Below are 20,046 nucleotides of genomic sequence, written 5' to 3'. Positions count from 1 at the left end.
ATCATACTTTCGTCTTGAATATCGAGAAAACACTTCATACAGTGATTATTGGACCTTTAAAGAGTATTCTTTGGAAGTTTCAGCTGAATCCAAGTTTGAGCGATTTTCGTCAGAGTAGCACTTTAATGATTCGAATAACGCTCCCTCTGTCACGGTCGGCGACAAACGCAAACTGCAGTAAAATAATATCAGAGAATATGAAGTAAGCTTACTTAATATTCTCTTGCATAGGTTATTACTAACAGGAAACCTAAATTTGTGGCATAGCGTAAAGTCTTGGTCATGTTGTATAAAGAAAAAACCGTTTTAATATACGTGCGTAGTCATCTACCAAAACTGAATCCTACTCACTGTTAAGTCCCTTAGTACCTTACCTTTCTCCATTTTCAGATTAAAAAAGAGAACGATAAGAACGAACAGCAGACATCACAAAACTGGTGAATTCCTTCGTAAGGGCTAAAAAGGTTTGAGCAAGTGAAAATTAAAGACGGGAATTTGAGGGAGTGATGCCGTGCCGGGCACCGATCAACCATCAAAGTTCAAGGTTCGTTGATTTCCATAACTTATTAATCGCCTAGAGAAGTGAATGGAAAGAGATCGATATAAATTGGTATGAAAGGGTGGGGGTAACAAAAAAATGCAGTAAGAATGGCAGATTTCTGTGGTTGTAAGAGTGATTTGCGTCTAGGGACGGTACGAACTTTGAAAATTTCGGTGTACATGCAACAAAGAGTGCCGAGCGAGTTCACTGCTCGTCAACTGATAAAACCAAGGCACACGTCACGGTCACAGCTTCAGTAGAAATTGTGTAAAATTGATTGCTATAAAGCTAAGACTTTAAAGTTTTGGATTGTAACCATCTTGGGGCAGATTGGGAAAGAGAAGAATGAATCATATATGTAGCATACGATAATGATCTTGTAATATCAAAGTATGTAAATTAATTGCTTAACGAAACAAGAAACGGGTTGCCAAGAGAAACTGTCTTACAGTCTACTGATTATGCATTCGGAAGACTAATCACAGAAGTACTTACGTCAGACCACATGCTCAAAATAATATAGGTCAGTTTAAGGATCACTCATCTTTGACGCCGCCGGCATTTTACGGACAAAATTGAATCTTCTCAAAAGTATCGTGGATGTGAGGCTAACATGGAAATACAAAAGAAATCACACTTTTTCTCGATGGAATTTGTGGCATTTCTTTTGTATTCAATGTTAACCTCGCATCCAAGACAATTTCAAGAAAGGTCAATTGCAATCCGTTACTTCGTTACGCATGATTTGCTTCTTATCGACTCTTAAAATAAGCTTTTCGTTGTCTTTCTTCTAACTTCTACTTCTAATGCGTTTACCACTCCTGGGTGGACGGCTTGATGCCTAACAGGCCTTGCGAACCAATTGATAAGGCAGCCGGTTAGCACGAGCACTGGAGATGGTAGTCACCAGCGTCTTCAGTGGATAACGGGACGTAAATTTAGTTAATATGTAATCTATGTTTATGTTTAATCTTACATAGGACGAATCACGGAAGCTAACATGATTATTCTATTTTGCACTGAATAGTACTGCATATTAAAGAACTATGCAGTATTCATAGAGTCATTCTAAAAATATCATTTATGGCGATCGCCGAGAATTCAATCAACATTTTTCAGTTTACAGTATCCACTGCCTGGTTTTTGACATGCCGGTAGCTGTTATATAGTGCCGGTCGATTCAAGTTTCAGTTTACTATGCAGTGGTCGCTTGTATTCACGTAACAACAACATCACCTTTTGCATTGAACTGCACTAGACCCTTAAAACAAGTCAACGCCCTTTTACTCAGCTCTTAAAACAAATTAGTTTTTCTCAAAACACTTTTCGGAACTGTAAGCCTAACCTTAAAATAATAATAAGAATTTTTGATTTCTTGTTTTAAGGATTTTAGTACTTGAATTGCATAGGCTCTCACTTCAAACTTAAAATAAGAAGTACGAACTTAAATCCATAATATCCAGTTACTTCTTCCCATATCTAAGTTCCTTAATTAAAGAGAGTCACTTTAGAGTGATACAGTGGCGGATCTAGGGTTACACCCCTTTTCCTTTTTTTTTTTTTTCACCGGTTTTTTGGGGGGTTTTTTTCCACCTTTTTTTTTGTTTGTTTGTTTTTGTTTTTGTATTTGTTTTTTGTTTGTTTTTGTAAAGTTTGAATTTTTGGATATCAAGAAAAATTTCTTCTGTATATTTTGATTAAAAAGATTACAGAAGTTTTGGGTTGTGTCCTGTTGTTATAGCTTGTTTTTGGCGTCGTACGTCGTATGAACAGCACTCATATAGTAAAGGCAAAGAAGTGGAAAGTCTGCACCCCGTTTTGAAAAATCCTGGATCCGCCACTGTGATATGTGCACCTTCATGATATAATTTTTAGTTCAAATAGCAGTTCATCAGGATTCTTGCATAGAAATGAAAAATATACAACACACACCTTCTATTGCTTTCCTGTTCTGATGCTATAAAGGAATCCATTAGAGTTTTTCCGCACAAGTACCTTACACATGCTAATGTACATTTCTTGACCTTAGGTATGGTAATTCGTTAACAACCAATTGTTTTAGAGTTAGTCGAGATTTTTGCTTAAGGCCCCGTCCACACGTATCTGGAAATTTTTATATCCGCAAATTTTTTTTTGTGGATACGGGTTGCGTCCACACGTGTCCGCAAATTTTTGTATCCGTATCCGCAAATTTTACGAAAACGGATACGTGTGGACGGTGAAAACATTTTCGTATCCGCAAACAATAATTTGCGGATACAAAAATTTCCGGATACGTGTGGACGGGGCCTAAAATGCATAATTTTTTGTAAAGTAGTTTTGACGGTCATCTATATTCATCGTTAAATTACTTCAACTAGGAATAATTAGTTCCAATGTTGATGGATTTTCGTTCAAGTGCTCTACTAACACAAAGTGTTATTTATACAAATTGTTGCACTTCACCCTTATTCAACTGACAGATTTCAACTGCTCCTTCGTTGTTCTTAGACTGAGGTGAAAAATAGTGAGTAAATCCTAAGTGTGTGCGAGGGGAAAAGGGATTGTCGCATGTGTTGCATCTATCAGCCACTTCATTGAATCCATAAAAAGTCCGTGTAATCATTCACTGACTATCATTTGAAGCCAGGATTCCTACGACACGAGAACTGCCTGATTCCTTCATCACCAGGACTACGTATGTATGCCTGAACTAGTATTGCTTTCAACTTCTCGGTATTATATTTATAGCGATGTTAATATTTTCGTTGTATCATAATGCAACTAAAGTTGCCTTGCTGTTTAATATCTCATTTGGTTCATTTGAGGTCTGTATAACTGTTGATCATGGCAATGTTGTTCTACGCGCTTTTGCTGTGGCTCGGCTCTCGGTCTGTAGATGCAAGAATTGATTTTGTCGGCTCTATTCAACCCCTAACCTACACTAGTTGGGGCTCCTGGGGCCATGAAGACTGGTGCACGGAAGGTTCCTACGCCTACGGTTTTACTCAGTCTCAAGGTTGAAGGAAATCGGGGCAAGGGAGATGACACAGCACTCAATGGAATCAAGCTGCATTGCAGGTTAGCCTTTGTGATGTCTTGTCTTTCCTTTAGTATTTCGCCCAAATTTGAATACGTCCTTCTAAAATCATCCGTTCCGCTTTATATTTTTGCTCGTTACTTTGTCACTCAGCGAGCATTCTCCTTTTTCTCTTTATCGTTGTTGTTTTACTTCTCCTCCTTCTCCTCCTTCTCCTCCTCTTTCACCTCCTCTTTCTCCTCCTCCTCCTTCTTGTCGTTTCGTTGCTGTTCTACTTCTTGTTCTCGTTTTATTTCTCGTTCTCCTTTTCCTCTCCTTTCTCCTCCTCCTTTTTCTTTTTTTCCTAGTGTTCCTTGTCTTTTTCTTTTTCTTTCTCCTTCTCTTTTTATTTTTTATTTTACTCTTTCTAGAAATATTAGAAATTATTTTTTTAGGTTTGATAATGCTTCAACTAAAACGGCTTATTTTCAGGACCTACTGTGGGTCAAATTTCAATAGCGTGACACCCAGCGTTCAGAAATGGGGAACCTGGCGATCGACAAAGAATTGCCCTGCTCATTATTTTCTGAAAGGAGCTTCGGTCAGATCTGTGCCCTCACGAGGAAGGTTTGATGACACAGCAGGTGAGAAGTATTAAAGCCGGTCTCTCTCTGTCAAATTCATTTTTCTTACTTTTAACATTCGTCAAGTCTAAATTCTAAAAAGAAATTGATATGTGCTTCAAACGTAATTTGATTGGATGTTTTGACTTTTTACAGTGAATAACTATAATTTTCTCTGCGAACATTCGGGATCCATGAGCCAAACTTACCCACTAAAAGGTAATGGCATGTCCTGGGGTTCATGGACTGCCCGACAAGACTGCCCCACTGGTTCGTACGTACATTTGTGGTCTCAAAACTCAAGTGGAGCCAGCGCTAGGAAGTCACAAAGATGATACTGCTCTTAATGACGCCGTGTTCTACTGCTGCAGATTGACAAAAACGAGCTGGTTTGTTAGATAGACTTATGGTTATTTTATACTTAATCTTGTTCTTATCAAAGTGTAGTGGTGGTCGATGATAACATTTCGAGGTGATCTTTGAAGTGAAGTTTGTAATTGATGGTGGTGACGTTGATGTCATCATGATGACAACGATGTAGGGTTACTGAGTAATGTTACTTTACAAGCTGGAAAAATCTGCCCTCTTGCATTCCTTATTAACTGATATATCTTTACTTTGTTGCAGCTCTGGTCGGCGCTAAAATCACCAGAAAGATTAGTTTATCCAAGAACACAGGACAAACCAGACAAAACTAAATGAACCTATTTAGATCAGGCATTAAATTTACCAAATGAATAAAAACCTAAATAAAAGAAGATGGTCAATTTTTAACAATAAATAGTGAAAATATGTGACGTAAATTAAAGGGAAAGTTAAAAATTGTAAGAAAACACACTTGTCCAACTAAATAAATACCAGATGCAGTCTACGCCTTCTTTCTCAGTTTCTTACTTCAGTAAAATGAATGAACAAAACAGGTATGATTTCTTTGAACTGAACCTCGCGACTGATTTTCCCGGCATTATAATATTGCAGATGTCCTGCGTTGCATTGTTAACTGGATTTGAATAACATCACTGATACACATAATGCTACTAAATGTTGAGCTAAAACTTTACCATCAGAAAATTTACATATAATCAGTTTCCACATCGTGATTGTTTGACTTTGTAAATATACATGGTCCCATAGTTAGTTGTGTCTATTTCCATAATCAGATAAATAATATTCAAGGGAATTTCTGGGGGGAAAAATATAGCAAAAAAGATTACGTCCGATCTGAATGTATTTCTAATTAAGTTGAAAAGAGCCAAAGTTCGTTTAAATCGGATTTGCTTATTCGATACCGATACCTTATTAATGTCGACTCTGTGGTTGGATGTGCTGGTGTGAAGTACCACTCTAGTTTGGTGGAGTACCTGAGAAAAAGCAGCCTTGGAAGAATAGAGGAACTCACGAGCTTTACCTTAATTTTTTACCATGAAGCTCCAATTATGCAGTAGATGTCTGAGAATCTGTCCAGGACCAAAACATGGACAACAGCTAACGCAATAACCTGTAAGTATTCGGAAACCTATTTTTTTCTATTTACGGCTATTTCAAAAAACGTTGGTGAAGGTTTTGTTGCATATGCATAATGCTTACAAATGCATATATATGCATGTGTAAATAATGTCAACACAGAAGAAATCATGCCGGAAAAACGTGCCGACAAAGTTAAGGGAACTTTATATCGTTTATGAGCTATTGCTGCATAAACATCATCCGTAGAAGTGCAATTTGGGTTTGGTATGCAACATAAAACAAAACCTTCATCAACCTTTTTGAAAAAGCTGTATACTCCTTTTCACTTCCCAATAAAACATTATTGTGGTTTGGAAGAGTAACCATGGAAGAACGTAAGGTTAAAGTCCCCCCGTCAAAATCTGACGACCTTTAATGATTCAGTTGCACAGTGAACTGACCGTCATATCCTATGACATGATTGTGAATGTAATTCCGTTACTGATTAACTTGGGGACACGGGTGCTGTAACTACATTTCAAGCGCTTAGTTCATCGTAAGTCGATACACTTTTTATAATACTAACTCCCTTGAAGTTCTGAATGGGCCAAACAAACTCACATCGTGAACTGATATTCAGTATTTTTTCTGATAACAGTAGAAATAAAGAACATCTGATTAAAAAATACTCCCTACGAAAGCAAAGCATTATGGGAAATGGGAAATGACCTGAGAGTGAACTAAAAAGTACAAAATAACTGGAACATTTTGCACTCCATCTCAAGCACAGGAAAAACATTCGTTAAATAAAATCCTCCGATTATGTTCCAAAACGGCTTGTGTTCAAATTCGTGATTGTCACTATAGTTTTGCTCATTAGTTGATAATTTAGAATGCATGCATTTGTTCACGTATACATCCTAAAAACCGTTCACTAGGGGAAACCAAGCTACTTACTGGAAATGGACTCTTTCACGAATTCTTTCGCGTTCAAACTCGTCGATTTTTCTACGACGGAACTAGGGCTTGTCTCGGGCTTTATAAGGTGCACTTTAAGAATGGTAATGAGTGTGTGGGAATGATGGCTCCATCGGTTAATGGCTGCAGAGGAACAACGAAAGCAAATGACCATCCTGTCGTTAATTCTCAGAAGAGCCCTCAAAATCCCACCCCAGGGTTTTCTACTTTTTGATTTCCTCTATGGTCTGTGTGCAAAATATTCTCCTTAGCAGCCGTTTTCAGTCTCGTTCCATTATCCCTTTGTGGGGAGGGGAGTGGACCGTAGGGGAATGGAACGAGACTAAAAATGGCTACAAAGGGAATTATGTATAAAATCGAAATTGAAAACAAGCCCACAATTCGATTCCAAAACAAATAGCACTTTGATGTTCATCAGTCTTGTCTGTTTTCATTCTTTAACACTTTGAAAGGGGTACTTGGATGAAATTGGAAACGACTTGAAACTTGGTTAAGCTTATCTATATAGCCCCAATAGTAGCCAAGCAACAAATTTCCTTCTCCGTTAAAAGTGGCGGACAAAAATTATCAATTATTGTAGAATCTAAATTATGAGTAAATGATGTCATTTTCTCAACCCTATTGTTCTTTTAGCTTTTAAACCAACATTTCTTGTTGTTAACTTGCTTAAAATGCAGAAGTTTTTGTAAAGTAGTTTTTGACGGTCATATGTATTATTCATCGTTAAATTACTTCAACTAGGAATAATCAGTTTCCAATGTTGATGGATTTTCGTTCAAGTGCTCCTTTAACACAAAGTGTTATTTATACAAATTGTTGCACTACACCCTTATTCGACTGACAGATCTCGACTGCTCCTTCGTTGTTCTTAGACTGAGGTGAAAAATCGTGAGTAAATCCTAAGTGTGTGCAAGGGGAGAAGGGATGGGGCGGGAGGGGGCCCAAGGGTTTCAATAGAAAGAATCATAAACGTTCCTAGATCCCCCTGTGCGCGTTTTACTTAAGAGTTCGGCTCAGATTACATCAGTATCACAGGTTACAGGTTGTATTTCTTCTTGTCATTCGTCCGTTTCATGTATGTTTTCTTGTTGTCGCTGGTGTTGCATCTATCAGCCACTTCAATGAATCCATAAAACGTCCGTGTAATCATTCACTGACTATCATTTGAAGCCAGGATTCCTACGACACGAGAACTGCCTGATTCCTTTAACACGAGGACTACCTGAACTAGTATTGCTTTCAACTTCTCGGTATTATATTTATAGCGATGTTAATATTTGCGTCATACCATAGTGCAGCTAACGTGGCTATTCAAAGTTGCTGCTTAATATCTCATTCGGTTCGTTTCAGGTCTATATAACTCTTGATCATGGCAATGTTGTTCTACGCCCTTTTGCTGTGCCTCGCCTCGTGGTCTGTAGATGCAAGAAGTGATTATGTAGGTTCTATCCAACCCCACACCTACACTAGCTGGGGCTCCTGGGGCCATGAAGACTGGTGCACGGAAGGTTCCTACGCTTACGGTTTTACTCTCAACGTTGAAGGACAACAGGGTAAGGGAGATGACACGGCACTCAATGGAATCAAGCTGCATTGCAGGTTAGCCTTTGTGGTGTATTTTTTCCTTTAGTATTTCGCCCAAATTTGAATACGATCTTCCAATTTAAAATCATCCTTTCCGCTTTATATTTTTGCTCGTTACTTTGTCACTCAGCGAGCATTCTCCTTTTTCTCTTTATCGTTGTTGTTTTACTTCTCCTCCTTCTCCTCCTTCTCCTCCTCTTTCTCCTCCTCTTTCTCCTCCTCCTCCTTCTTGTCGTTGTTGTTCTACTTCTCGTTATCGTTTTATTTCTCGTTCTCCTTTTCCTCTCCTTTCTCCTTTCTCCTCCTTTTTCTTTTTTTCCCCTTGTGCTCCTTGTCTTTTTCTTTTTCTTTCTACTTCTCTTTTTATTTTTCATTTTACTCTTTCTAGAAATATTAGAAATTATTTTTTTAGATTTGATGCTGCTTCAACTAAAACGGCTTTTTTTCAGAACCTACTGTGGGTCACATTCCAATAGCGTCACATCCAGCGTTGCTCCATGGGGAAACTGGCGATCGACAAAGAATTGCCCTGCTCATTATTTTCTGAAAGGAGCTTCGGTCAGATCTGAGCCCTCACGAGGGAAGGTAGATGACACAGCAGGTGACTGTATTAAAGCCGCTCTCTCTCTCTCTCTCTCTCTCTCTCTCTCTCTCTCTCTCTGTCAAATTAATTTTTCGTACTTTTAACATTCGTCAAGTCTAAATACTAAAACAAACTCGATATGTGCTTCAAACGTAATTTGATTGATTGTTTTGACTTTTTACAGTGAATAACTATAATTTTCTCTGCGAACATTCGGGATTCATAAGGCAAACTTACCCCCTAGACGGGGATGGCATGCCCTGGGGTTCATGGACTGGCCGAAAAGACTGCCCCACTGGTTCGTACATTTGTGGTCTCAAAACTCAAGTGGAGCCAGCGCTAGGAAGTCACAAAGATGATACTGCTCTTAATGACGCCGTGTTCTACTGCTGCAGATTGATAAAAACGAGCTGGTTTGTTAGATAGACTTATGGTCATTTTATACTTAATCGTGTTCTTATTAAAGTGTAATGGTGGTCGATGATAACATTTCGAGGTGATCTTTTCGACGGACGTTTGTAATTATTGATGGTGGTGATGTTGATGTCATCATGATGACAACGATGTAGGGTTACTGAGTAATGTTACTTTACAAGCTGGAAAAATCTGCCCTCTTGCATCCCTTATTTAATGATATATCTTTACTTTGTTGCAGCTCTGGTCGGCGCTAAAATCACCAGAAAGATTAGTTTATCCCAGAACACAGGACAAACCAGACAAAACTAAATGAACCTATTTAATTCAGGCATTAAATTTACCAAATGAATGAAAACCTAAGTAAAAGAAGATGGTCAATTAACAATGAATAGTGAAAATGTGTGACGTAAATTAAAGGGAAAGTTAAAGATTGTAAGAAAATACACTTGTCCAGCAAAATAAATAGTACCAGATGCAGTCTACGCCTTCTTTCTCATTTTCTTACGTCAGAGTAAAATTAATGAACAAAACAGGTATGATTTCTTTGAACTAAACCTCGCGACTGAGTTTCCCGGCATTATAATATTGCAGATGTCCTGCGTTGCATTGTTAACTGGATTTGAATAACATCACTGATATACATAAAGCTACGAAATGTTGAGCTAAAATTTTACCATCAGAAAATTAATAATACTAATACTAATACTAATACTAATACTAATACTAATACTAATAATAATAATGATGATAATAATAATAATAATAATAATAATAATAATACCTTTATTTTATATAGCGTCAATTCTACAAGATCCAACAACGCTTTACAGACTTTAAGCTTAATAATTACAAAATTAACTGATTATTCTCTACATCGTGATTGGTTGACTTTGTAAACGTACATGGCCCCATCTAGTTAGTTGTCTCCTTTTAAAAGCAATGTGTTTTCCATAAACAGATAAACAATAATCAAGGGAATTTCTGACACGAACAAAGCAAAAAAGATTAGGTCCAAGCTGATTTGTTATACGATAAATGATCGTAAGAAAAATTCGGGTGTGGCTCTGATTGCGTGGTTAGCAAATTGAGGACCTGGTTCCTTCCCATTCATCTGGGGAAACGCCGCATTCATATATACACTCAAACAGTACATACACTGCAGAATGGATCGCAAAAGCCCACACGCTAACATAAATTCCAATTCGATCTGTGAAATAGGTACTTCTTGTAGTACCAGTAAGGATCATGCAGCTAAGACATTGAACTTTTCATGTACCGAAATATTCCTTAGGATCCACTTTATCAAGCTACTCTGATATATTAATTGGATACGACAAATGATACGTCTAATTATCCTAAGGGCAAAAAAGTAATGCATCATTGCTTGCTAATTTTATTATTTTTGTAGTTAGCAAATGCTTGGGGCAAAAAAGGTGTGTTTGGTTTAAAATTAAAACTGGTCACCCTGTGTTAATACCTTATATGGGTCGTCTGACACAACCCTAACACGAAGTAGGAAGTATACACCTACATTTCTGACCAGCCATGTTGAATCGAATGGAATAGAGAAGATTGAGTTGAGAAAAATATCCCAGGACTGGTAAATTGTGTAACTATGAACTAAAAATACATCAAGGTAAGCCGTGAATTAGTTTCTGGATAGGAATATATATTAGATTGGTTCTAATGCGGTCTATATATTAAGTTGGAAGTCCTTCAAAGTTAGTTATTGGTTGTATCATAACAAGATACCTTGTTTGATACAGTTGTTCGTATTGTTGATCCTAACCATGCATTTCTAGTAGATATCGTTAGTGGAGGATAACAGAACAATGAGGATTCACTCCCTGGGGAATATATTCTGCTACACCAGTGACATTCTATCCCTTCCAAATCGTGGAATGATTTATATTGTTGTGCGATCTTGTACCCACCGCATCTAAACCTCAAATGTCTTGAAAACTAACAGAGAACCACAAAGAAGCATGCAAAAGACAAATGAAATATCTAAGCTACATTTTGACAAAGGATTTAAAAGTTTAAGTTGAATCGTAATGCTTATTTTTATACAGAAATGTTCAACTGTAGCTTGTTTAAGTAATTTTGCCACCACTGGTATCCCAACCACAGAAAGACTGCTCTTCCCAATTACACATACAAAATCGTACAATTTGCAGTATCTAGTTTTGGTGGACGTCAATCAAGGCATTTCAATGATATTCCATAGGCACCTGCCATTGAAAAGTTGGTTTTTTCAACAATTATGTCATGGAAACACTTTGATTGATGTCCACCAAGACCCCTATTTCTTTGCGATGACAAATTGTACGATTTGGCACGTGTGATTGGAAAGCCCTGTAAGCCTGTGGTTCAAATTATTAAAACATAGAAAATAAGATTATATCTGGTCTGGAGTAGTATTCATGAGTAGTATACATCAGGTATGACTTGTACCATTATACAACAAATTGTACAACATGCCATAGCATTTGAAATGGCTTCCTATTGTCTTCCAGTAATTCGTCAAGTACAGTAAGAAAAGGTACAGCTATGAGTTTGCTGCATCTTTCCCCAGCCATATAAAACTGCTTTATCATTCAACACATAGCATATATTTTTTGGAAATATATATATTATAGCCTTTGAACCAAGTAATGCATAGGTAACATGCTCTTAGGGGATTGTAGATTTTGGAGGTCTTTGCTCTCCTTTAAAAGAATGCAGGGGGGGGGGTTCAACCACCCCACATTTTGTGTATTTTATCAAAAAAGGGTGCAATTATGGGTCTTTCAACTGAAAGTTATAAGTACAACAAAAACAATTGCTAAAAGTGAATTTAAGGAATGATGTTAACTCCCCCTTGCATTTAAGTAGACTGTTAACAGTCCATCTTTTCCCTCGCCTCATGATCAGTTGAAGATTCTTCCTCTAATTTGGTTTGGGGAGTGGTAATGAGTTTGAAGTGGCAGGTAGAGAGAGGAAAGAAAAAATAATTTTTACCATGGTGGAAGTAAATGAGAATATTAGGAAAAATCGAATATTTGCTTATTGCACAAACCTTTCTCAGCTTCCTAACAAAAAAAAATAAGGCCTGTTTAGGTAACACACAAACCAATTTTTGTTTGATTGGTTTAAAAATTCTTATATAATATTTGTTTTTACATTTGATTTTACAGAAATGGCAAAATAATTAGTTTAAAGTTTATCAATTTTGATTTTAAATCACAAGGAGATAGAGTGGTTTTCATAAACCCATGAAACAAAGACAGTGTACTAATTAGAGTGTGATAGTCAGATAAACATGATAGAAAACAAAAGAATCAGAGTATAATAGAGTAAAATAGAGTATGAATAAATGTCTTTATTTAAGTGTCTAGTCCTTCTAGCCCTTTCGCACTAATTCAGGGACACGTTTCACTCACACACACTACCACTACATTCAATGTTCTCTGACACAATGCTCAACTGAGCACATGTTGATTTTTTACGGAGGGAGGAAACCAGAGAACCCGGAGAAAACCCTTGTAGCGACTGCAGGGCTCGAACCAGAGACCCGACCTATTGGAGTCGCAGCACTTAGCAGTGAAAGACGTACACCACCCATGCTACCCATAATAAGCTAAAGTGTATTTCACAGGTTTATGAAAATCAGCTCTATACTTCTGCTTCTGGATCAAGGAAAATTCTACAGCAAATTCATACTCAGTGGTTGAAATTTGTATGCTTTACTGTACACACCTAAGGGTCATGCTAAATTACATATTTTTCAGATGATGAGAAGAAGCTGCCTTTTCTTCACAACAACAGGGGTAGGTCACTTAATTGTGGTGAGTGTTTTAATCTGACAGTGAATCATTCTTCAAGTAACTGTTTATAAACAATGTATAAATGAGCTCAATTGTTTTTCTTTTGAAGAAAAAAAGTTTAAAACTTGCAATGACCATGGTTGAATTTGAGCATGCACATATTTGATGACCTAGAATCTGGGTCTTTGTGGTTGTATTATACCAGAGGGTCTGGGTATGACAATGGGTTTGATTAAGAGAGAGAAAGAGAGTAAGAAAAGACGGCCTCCTATTAAATCCTTCTGCTGGAAGTGATATTGCTCAAATCCAATGACCATTCATCATAACAGAATCATTGATTGGTTCGAATCGAAAGAGAAATTCATTTGCCATTAATTAATTAATTGATTGATTTAATATCGCCTCCCTAGTTCAGTTATTGGTAAACACCTAAAAACTTGCGACACACTGGGACACAGGAAATCCACCACCACCACTTCACAGTCTGTACTAAAGAAATGTCTGAGAAAGTTGCAATGTGTAGTTTCAGAATTGCCATGACCCACCCCTTTTAACAAACACACACATCTAACCAAAATTGACATAATATGTGCAGATGTTTGTGTACGTGTATGGGGGGAGGGGGGGGGGAGGGTTGGCTGCAGGAGTAAGAGATGTAATTTTGTTTTCTCATATTTCCCTATCCCAACCCCTCTTTTGTAGTTTTGTAGTTTTTTCTGCCATTTTTCCTTTTCAAAACAACCCCCCCCCCCCTATTTTTTCTGGCAGTGCTTTCCCTTTCTTAGAGTGACTTCATTTATTCTGTCTTTTGGGTAGCATGGGTGGCATTCTCGGCTGACGCATCATGTCTGCCTTGATGTCTGCTGTGTCTGAATGCACTTCTTCTAGCTGTGTTTTGATATATATTTGATATATATATATTGCAATATGCATAAACTTTGACCCTATGTATATATACAAGTATATCAAAAATTATGGGATATCCTATATATATATATATATATATACACATATGTATAATAATAAGTAATATATACAGTATGAGTGGCCGTGTTGTATCAGATATACAACCACGAGGCATAGCCGTCTAGGTTAGTTCCTTTGTGTTTCACTAAAATTTTCAAAATTAAAGTGAATCTGGCCAAGAAAATCCAACTTAAAGTTTATGCAAATGAACACAGTTTTGTATCAGATTTACAACACTCTTCACGGTCGTGATTTCTGTTGTGTTTTCCTCATTAATTATTCATGCGTTTGATAATAATTGTTATTATGTACTGTTTAATAAAGGAGCAGGAGTGTTTTATCGGGTATGAAACACGAGGCGTAGCCGAGTGGTTTTAGACCTGATAAAACACGATCTGCGAGGCTTAGAAAACTCATGATGTATGTTCTCATAGTGCACCAAATTCTTTACGAAGTGAACCAAGTTTGAGAGAGAAAATCCAAGTTAAAGTTTATGCAAATGAAGACGAATCTATATCAGATATAAAACCTCCTTCATGGTCATGATTTCTATTGTGTTTCCTTCATGAATTATTAATGAGTTTGGCAATGTTATTATAAAGACTCCACACTAGACAAGAAATGATGTCGGTTAGGAAGAAAATGTATTTAGAATTATTCAATGTTGATACTACCTTTTTTATTTCCTTACTCAGTGATGGCCTTAGCCAGCTGGTACAAAGAGACAGATGGGAAAAAAAACTACACCAAGCTTTGTAGGTTATTAGTCGATGGAGGCACACGAGCAGTTCATTGTGTATTTGATGGCATACATCCACCATCTTCATTGAAAGCTGCCCTAAATACTAACAAGAAAACACTACAAAACCTGAAGACCCCAAAATCAAAAACGAAAAAGAAAGTACTGAATAACGAGCAATGGGACAAACTGTATCCACCAAGTGGGAGCAGTCCTAAATCAGAAGAATTTGATATCACTTTACTGTTAGTTCTTCTAAGAAACATTTGTGGACTTACAGCACCAGCAACTGGATGGGATGTCTTACCACTCATAACAGATAACTCACTAGAGGCTAACCTAGCCAGGATAAAGTACTACAGAAACAATACAATAGCACACAAACCAAATACTGAAATAGATGATGCTGACTTTGAACAACACTGGCAAGATATTTCATCTGCCCTACTGTCACTGGGTCTGAGTCAAGAGGACATTGATGATTTGAAGTCTGCTCCTTTGGGAGAGAAAGACTACAACCAGTTACTCCATGACTGGTTCATATCAGATAAGGACATCAAAACACAGCTACAGGAAGTGAAGACAAACACCGCAGACATCAAGTCAGACACAGCAGACCTCAAGTCAGACGCGGCAGACCTCAAGTCAGACACAGCAGACATCAAGTCAGACACAGCAGACCTCAAGTCAGACACGGCAGACCTCAAGTCAGACACGGCAGACATCAAGTCAGACACAGCAGACCTCAAGTCAGACACGGCAGACATCAAGTCAGACACAGCATACATCAAGTCAGGCACGGCAGACATCAAGTCAGACACAGCAGACATCAAGTCAGACGCGGCAGACCTCAAGTCAGACACAGCAGACCTCAAGTCAGACACAGCAGACCTCAAGTCAGACACAGCAGACATCAAGTCAGTCACGGCAGACACCAAGTCAGTCACAGCAAACATCAAGTCAGAGACAGCTTTAATACCTGGTATTCAAGAGGGCATAAGTCAATTGAAGAATATTTACTCAAGCGCGCAACTTAAGGATTCACTCATCAATGAACTTTCCTACTCGGACTTCAGCAGCTTGATTGAATCCTTGTGCAAGTCTTTTCATCCAAACACTCGCCAGTGGGTTCTGGATGAAGTCAAATCCCATATTGACAGAGGTACTGAATCACTGCCCTGTGAGATGATGCTGATCTCAGCTGGTCCAGGTATGGGCAAATCAACTATTGCTGCTAAAATCTGTCAGACATACAAGAAACTTGGATGTCTTGCAGGATGCCACTTTTTTCAGTTCAGTAACTCTACGAGAAACAATTCAAGGTTAATGTTGCAGTCCATATCAAGGCACATGTGTGACACTGTTCCCGGTTATAGAAAAGCCTTGGAATGCAAACTGCAAACAGATTTTGGTAAGAAGATTTCCGAGATGAACTGTGAGGAGCTGTTAACCATTTTGCTGGAGGAACCATTGTGTAACGTGGAACAAACAGACCGTAACTTCGTTATAGTCATAGATGCTCTGGACGAGTGTTCACACGATCCAAAAGATGAACTACTGAAGGCACTAAGGAAAAAACTGTCATGCTTCCCTTCATGGCTTCGATTTATTCTCACCAGTAGACCATCAACAAATATCTTTGCAGCTGGTCCAACTATTACTGTAGAAATAATCCAAGAAGATCAACATAATATCAAAGATATTGAAATGTTTTTTGCCTGCGAGCTTGAAGCCCTCTATCCACGTTACGACAAAATTGCAGACCTTGTGCAGAAGCTATGGGAAATTTCAAAAGGTTTGTTCTTGGTGGCTTTCTTTGTCATCGACGTTTTGAAAAGAGAAAATTTTGCATCACCAGATCAAGTTTTGGAACTGTTCCCTAATGGAATCTCATCAGTGTATGAGAATTATTTCTCTCGACTAAAAGAAGTCCTTGGACCTTACATATCAGATGAAGAAAGGTTCTTCAAAATGCTCGGGGCCGTTGTCGCATCAAAGTTTCCAATTCCTGTTCAAATGTTCTACAGTATCTTAGGTCTTAAACCTGACCGTGATATCCCTCGCGCAGAAAGGAAAACAAAGAAAGATGCGTTGAGCTCTCTCCATTCGTTGTTCCCTGTTGAAAACGACAATGTAACAGCATTCCACAAGACGGTCGTTGATTGGTTGGCTCTTCAAGAAGATGAAGAACATGACTTCAGTGTTCGTGTAGAAGAGGGGAGTGAAGTACTTGTTAATCAGTGTTATGATGTACTGAGTGACATACGAAATGGGAAAAAAGATGTGGATAAACCGTTGAATCTTACAAACAGCGAGAAGTATGCCCTAAAATATCTTTGCTACCTTATCGAGGAACAAGTCGTCAGAGCTGACAATTATGGATTCTTTTCTAATATTTACCTTCTGACTGCATTAAAGATGGAAGACATCCGATTTGGCATTCGCATTAGTGACGGTATTATATCTAGGTCCTTACTGGATATACTTGATATGATGATACGTTCTTTCCATTTTGGAAGTTTCCACGAAGCGTCTTGTCACTTCTATCGTTCCACTTCATTTGGTTGTTACCTTGCATTCGTCCTTCAAGCTGCAAAAGTGAAGGGCGTTAGTCAAGAAATAACGCCAAATACTCTTGTTGCCCTCAATAAGCATCGTTTTCCTTATCTTGATGAGAAAAGTTTATGGCGGACTCCGTCAAGAGGAATGTTTTTTTCCAAACACTATCTATTCGAATGTAAAAAAGGGTTTATAGCAGTTTTCCCAATATCTATGTCAAATTCACTGCCAACTGCAGTATATAGGTTTGAGCTTGATGGGCGGCTTATCAGGAGGAAAAACCTCTGCGAAATGCTCATAACCACCTCTGCGAACATCAACTTCATCGTTGCTGCCGAAGAAAATGGAAAGAAGATTGAGATATTAGACGTAATGACACTTGAAGTGGTCAGCCAGTACGAGTTTCTCCATGGTGCAATAGAAACATGTCACGTGTTTGGGAATGATCGGGACTTTTTTGTTGTCATCAAGGGTTATGATGACAACAAAGTCTACGTCATTGAAGGACTAACAGGACATGTACGTAACACCTTTACGGTGACTAAAGGTAGTACTGTAATGGACGTTAGTCGTCAAGGTCATATTTTGGTAAATTCGATGGCGAGAAGAAATTTGCATCTTCTTGGAAAAGAAAGAAATATTTCGATCATTAAAGTTGGTGAAGATTCCATTCTTATCAACCCACTTTTTGAAAAGATTTGCCATTGCCCTTACCCTGTGCGCGGTTTTTATGTTGTAGATGAAGCAGTTAATTTTTCTCCAGATGGTCGTCTTCTCGCATACTATTTTTTGGATTCCATATTCATAATCAACACGTCAGATGGCTCCCTGTTCAAACGTTTGTTATTTCCCAGAAAAAAAATGGATTCTTTTCTTGAAGTTTTGTTCATATCAATGTCTTATCTTGTGATTATTGAACGGAGTTTCATGTTGGTCGTGATTAACCTCCAAACAGATGAGATTGAGCACAGAATCTATCTTCCTTATCCAGTTTATCCAGATGGACAAGAATACATTCATAATTCAGATAAGAATAACATTGAGCAAAGAGCCTGTTTTCCTTATTCTGTTTTTCCAAATAGAAAAAAGTACCTTCTGTTTCCAGAAAAAGAAGGAAAGTCATTCAGCTTGATTAGCTATCATTTCAAACCTTCTGTTTGTGAAGTATCAAGATTTGTATTTTCTAATTTAAACCTTCAAGGTGTTCTATAGAGGCCGTCTTCAAGTAATTGCATACTCAATCCAATCTTAGTTGAGAAAAAAGCTCGACAAGTTTGTATGTGATGTATACCAAAAGTTGACTGACCATAAAGAGAAACTGACACCGATATTACGGCTTATGATTGGTCTACATTTTCGCATGTATTCACCCGTAAGCCTCGCTTACATGTCTTCAAAAAGGAAAACATCGAGTGCGGGCTCAACGAATGAAGTGAACATCTAAAGTGTTATCCATATAATACTTATGTTATCTTACAAAGTTTCCCTTTCTGGTCGATATGGTGAAGCGACAATAAAGGGTGAACTATATGACCTCCAGATCATCAAACAGTCATGGATCATAGATATCACTACTGGTCGTAATTTAAGACTCTAGGAAATACTCAATAGCAGATCAACAGCAATTATTTTAAAAGTTTTTTTTTCTTCTATTTATTTAATTTTTTTATTTAGTTTAAAAGGGTTTTTTTTTTACTTTATACACTTATTTCAATAAAGTTAGTCACCTGAAAAGCTATAAAGCTGAGGACGACAAGGATTATGGGTAGATTCATTTTACACCATCAACCGCTTGATAACTGTTCATGGACTTGTGAATCTTTTACCGGTTACAGTCTCGCCTCTTCTGAGCATCATCGAGCTGCAGTTTGTATTAAAAAAGCTTTGTATATATATATGCTTTTTTGATATGATAAGTTTCCCATGATGGTCAGTGATCTCAGCTTTCTAGGTTTTTGGTGACTAACTTTATTGAAATAAGTGTATACCAAGCAGAAGAATGTCAAATTGTTGCCGAAAAGGTATGCGGTAATACGATGTAACATTCTTTAGGGCTAACTTAGTTAAATAGCTAAATTAATGTCATGTATAATATGATAATGGTACCCAAAGGTCGTAGATAGAATGCAAAGACAGGAATTAAGAAAAAAAAATCCAATATTACTATATATAGTTCTATATATATACACGATAGTTTATATTTTATTTTAAAAAAGAAAGGTACATTTTTATTGGGGGAGGAGGGCTGGGGATTCAGAGGGAAAGGTGATAAGTGAAAATGTGAACTTTCATGGAGGATCAAACCTTTTTATTTGACGAAAGTCGTCCTTTTTGACTTAATAGGAAGGTCATGCATTTCTAACTGAGTGAAAGGTCACTGTGAATCCCCTCCTCTCCAAATAAAATCGTAATTTCCCTAAGTAAAAAGACGAGAAATTAGAACGATAATGGATGAAGTAATATGGGATTGTTGATGCAACTAAGTGATACAGAAATTGAACCATGTATAGTAGAGTAAAGATTTAAGTAAATGATCGTTTAGCTTTTCTTTAAATTCATCTTTCTCCAGTCTTTTCAAAAAGAAATATGTTGGGTGTACCATATAATTGCTTATTATCTGAAATAGTCGATTAGTATAGGTAATAGGACTACATGCTGTCCTATTTGGAAATAATTGGATGAAAAAAATTCCGAGGACTGACAAAATTGGAAAAGGCAAATAGGACTAGTCCAATTTGGGAGTCAGAGGAATTACTTCCAAATTGGAAAGACATGTAGTCCTATTGCAGATTAATTATATCATCCC

General features: G+C 37.5%; 3 protein-coding genes across 5 annotated transcripts; all 3 read left to right on the top strand.

Moving 5' to 3' along the window:
* The first annotated feature begins 2,889 nt into the window (after nt 1-2,889).
* Nucleotides 2,890-5,033, top strand: LOC116292777 (vitelline membrane outer layer protein 1-like). Of its 2 annotated transcripts, none has more exons than XM_089033523.1 (5): nt 2,890-3,218; nt 3,469-3,601; nt 4,032-4,183; nt 4,319-4,551; nt 4,790-5,033. In XM_089033523.1, the coding sequence occupies exons 2-4, from the start codon at nt 3,486-3,488 to the stop codon at nt 4,495-4,497; spliced, it is 447 nt and encodes a 148-aa protein (XP_088889649.1). In that variant the 5' UTR covers nt 2,890-3,218; nt 3,469-3,485; the 3' UTR covers nt 4,498-4,551; nt 4,790-5,033. The 2 variants fall into 2 exon arrangements, with proteins under 2 accessions (XP_088889649.1, XP_088889648.1); XM_089033522.1 differs by having other exon boundaries at nt 2,891-3,218; nt 3,349-3,601.
* A 2,646-nt stretch (nt 5,034-7,679) lies between these two features.
* Nucleotides 7,680-9,647, top strand: LOC148909055 (vitelline membrane outer layer protein 1-like). Its single transcript, XM_089033521.1, has 5 exons — nt 7,680-7,836; nt 7,937-8,185; nt 8,620-8,771; nt 8,938-9,166; nt 9,409-9,647. The coding sequence occupies exons 2-5, from the start codon at nt 7,956-7,958 to the stop codon at nt 9,422-9,424; spliced, it is 627 nt and encodes a 208-aa protein (XP_088889647.1). The 5' UTR covers nt 7,680-7,836; nt 7,937-7,955; the 3' UTR covers nt 9,425-9,647.
* Nucleotides 9,648-10,668: 1,021 nt separating this feature from the next.
* Nucleotides 10,669-19,794, top strand: LOC116292774 (uncharacterized). 2 transcript variants are annotated; one of them, XM_031700126.2, is made up of 3 exons: nt 10,669-10,806; nt 12,941-12,979; nt 14,638-19,794. In XM_031700126.2, the coding sequence occupies exon 3, from the start codon at nt 14,640-14,642 to the stop codon at nt 18,450-18,452; it is 3,813 nt and encodes a 1,270-aa protein (XP_031555986.2). In that variant the 5' UTR covers nt 10,669-10,806; nt 12,941-12,979; nt 14,638-14,639; the 3' UTR covers nt 18,453-19,794. The 2 variants fall into 2 exon arrangements, with proteins under 2 accessions (XP_031555986.2, XP_031555987.2); XM_031700127.2 differs by having other exon boundaries at nt 12,941-12,997.
* Nucleotides 19,795-20,046: the final 252 nt, after the last annotated feature.

Source organism: Actinia tenebrosa, unplaced genomic scaffold (assembly GCF_029948245.1).
Source record: "Actinia tenebrosa isolate PJP-AT-01 unplaced genomic scaffold, QUT_ActTen_1.0 PGA_scaffold2__45_contigs__length_23673736, whole genome shotgun sequence".
NCBI classification, from domain to species: domain Eukaryota; kingdom Metazoa; phylum Cnidaria; class Anthozoa; order Actiniaria; family Actiniidae; genus Actinia; species Actinia tenebrosa.
This window is presented reverse-complemented; position numbering and strand designations above follow the sequence as displayed.

What these genes read in the sequence shown, in the direction of transcription:
- LOC116292777 (XM_089033523.1), top strand. Translation starts at nt 3,486, where the DNA reads ATGAAGACTGGTGCACGGAAGGTTCCTACGCCTACGGTTTTACTCAGT. An exon ending in GGAATCAAGCTGCATTGCAG is followed by an intron (nt 3,602 to 4,031) that starts GTTAGCCTTTGT and finishes GCTTATTTTCAG; the next exon opens with GACCTACTGTGGGTCAAATT. An exon ending in AAGGTTTGATGACACAGCAG is followed by an intron (nt 4,184 to 4,318) that starts GTGAGAAGTATT and finishes GACTTTTTACAG; the next exon opens with TGAATAACTATAATTTTCTC.
- LOC148909055 (XM_089033521.1), top strand. Translation starts at nt 7,956, where the DNA reads ATGGCAATGTTGTTCTACGCCCTTTTGCTGTGCCTCGCCTCGTGGTCT. An exon ending in GGAATCAAGCTGCATTGCAG is followed by an intron (nt 8,186 to 8,619) that starts GTTAGCCTTTGT and finishes GCTTTTTTTCAG; the next exon opens with AACCTACTGTGGGTCACATT. An exon ending in GAAGGTAGATGACACAGCAG is followed by an intron (nt 8,772 to 8,937) that starts GTGACTGTATTA and finishes GACTTTTTACAG; the next exon opens with TGAATAACTATAATTTTCTC.
- LOC116292774 (XM_031700126.2), top strand. Translation starts at nt 14,640, where the DNA reads ATGGCCTTAGCCAGCTGGTACAAAGAGACAGATGGGAAAAAAAACTAC.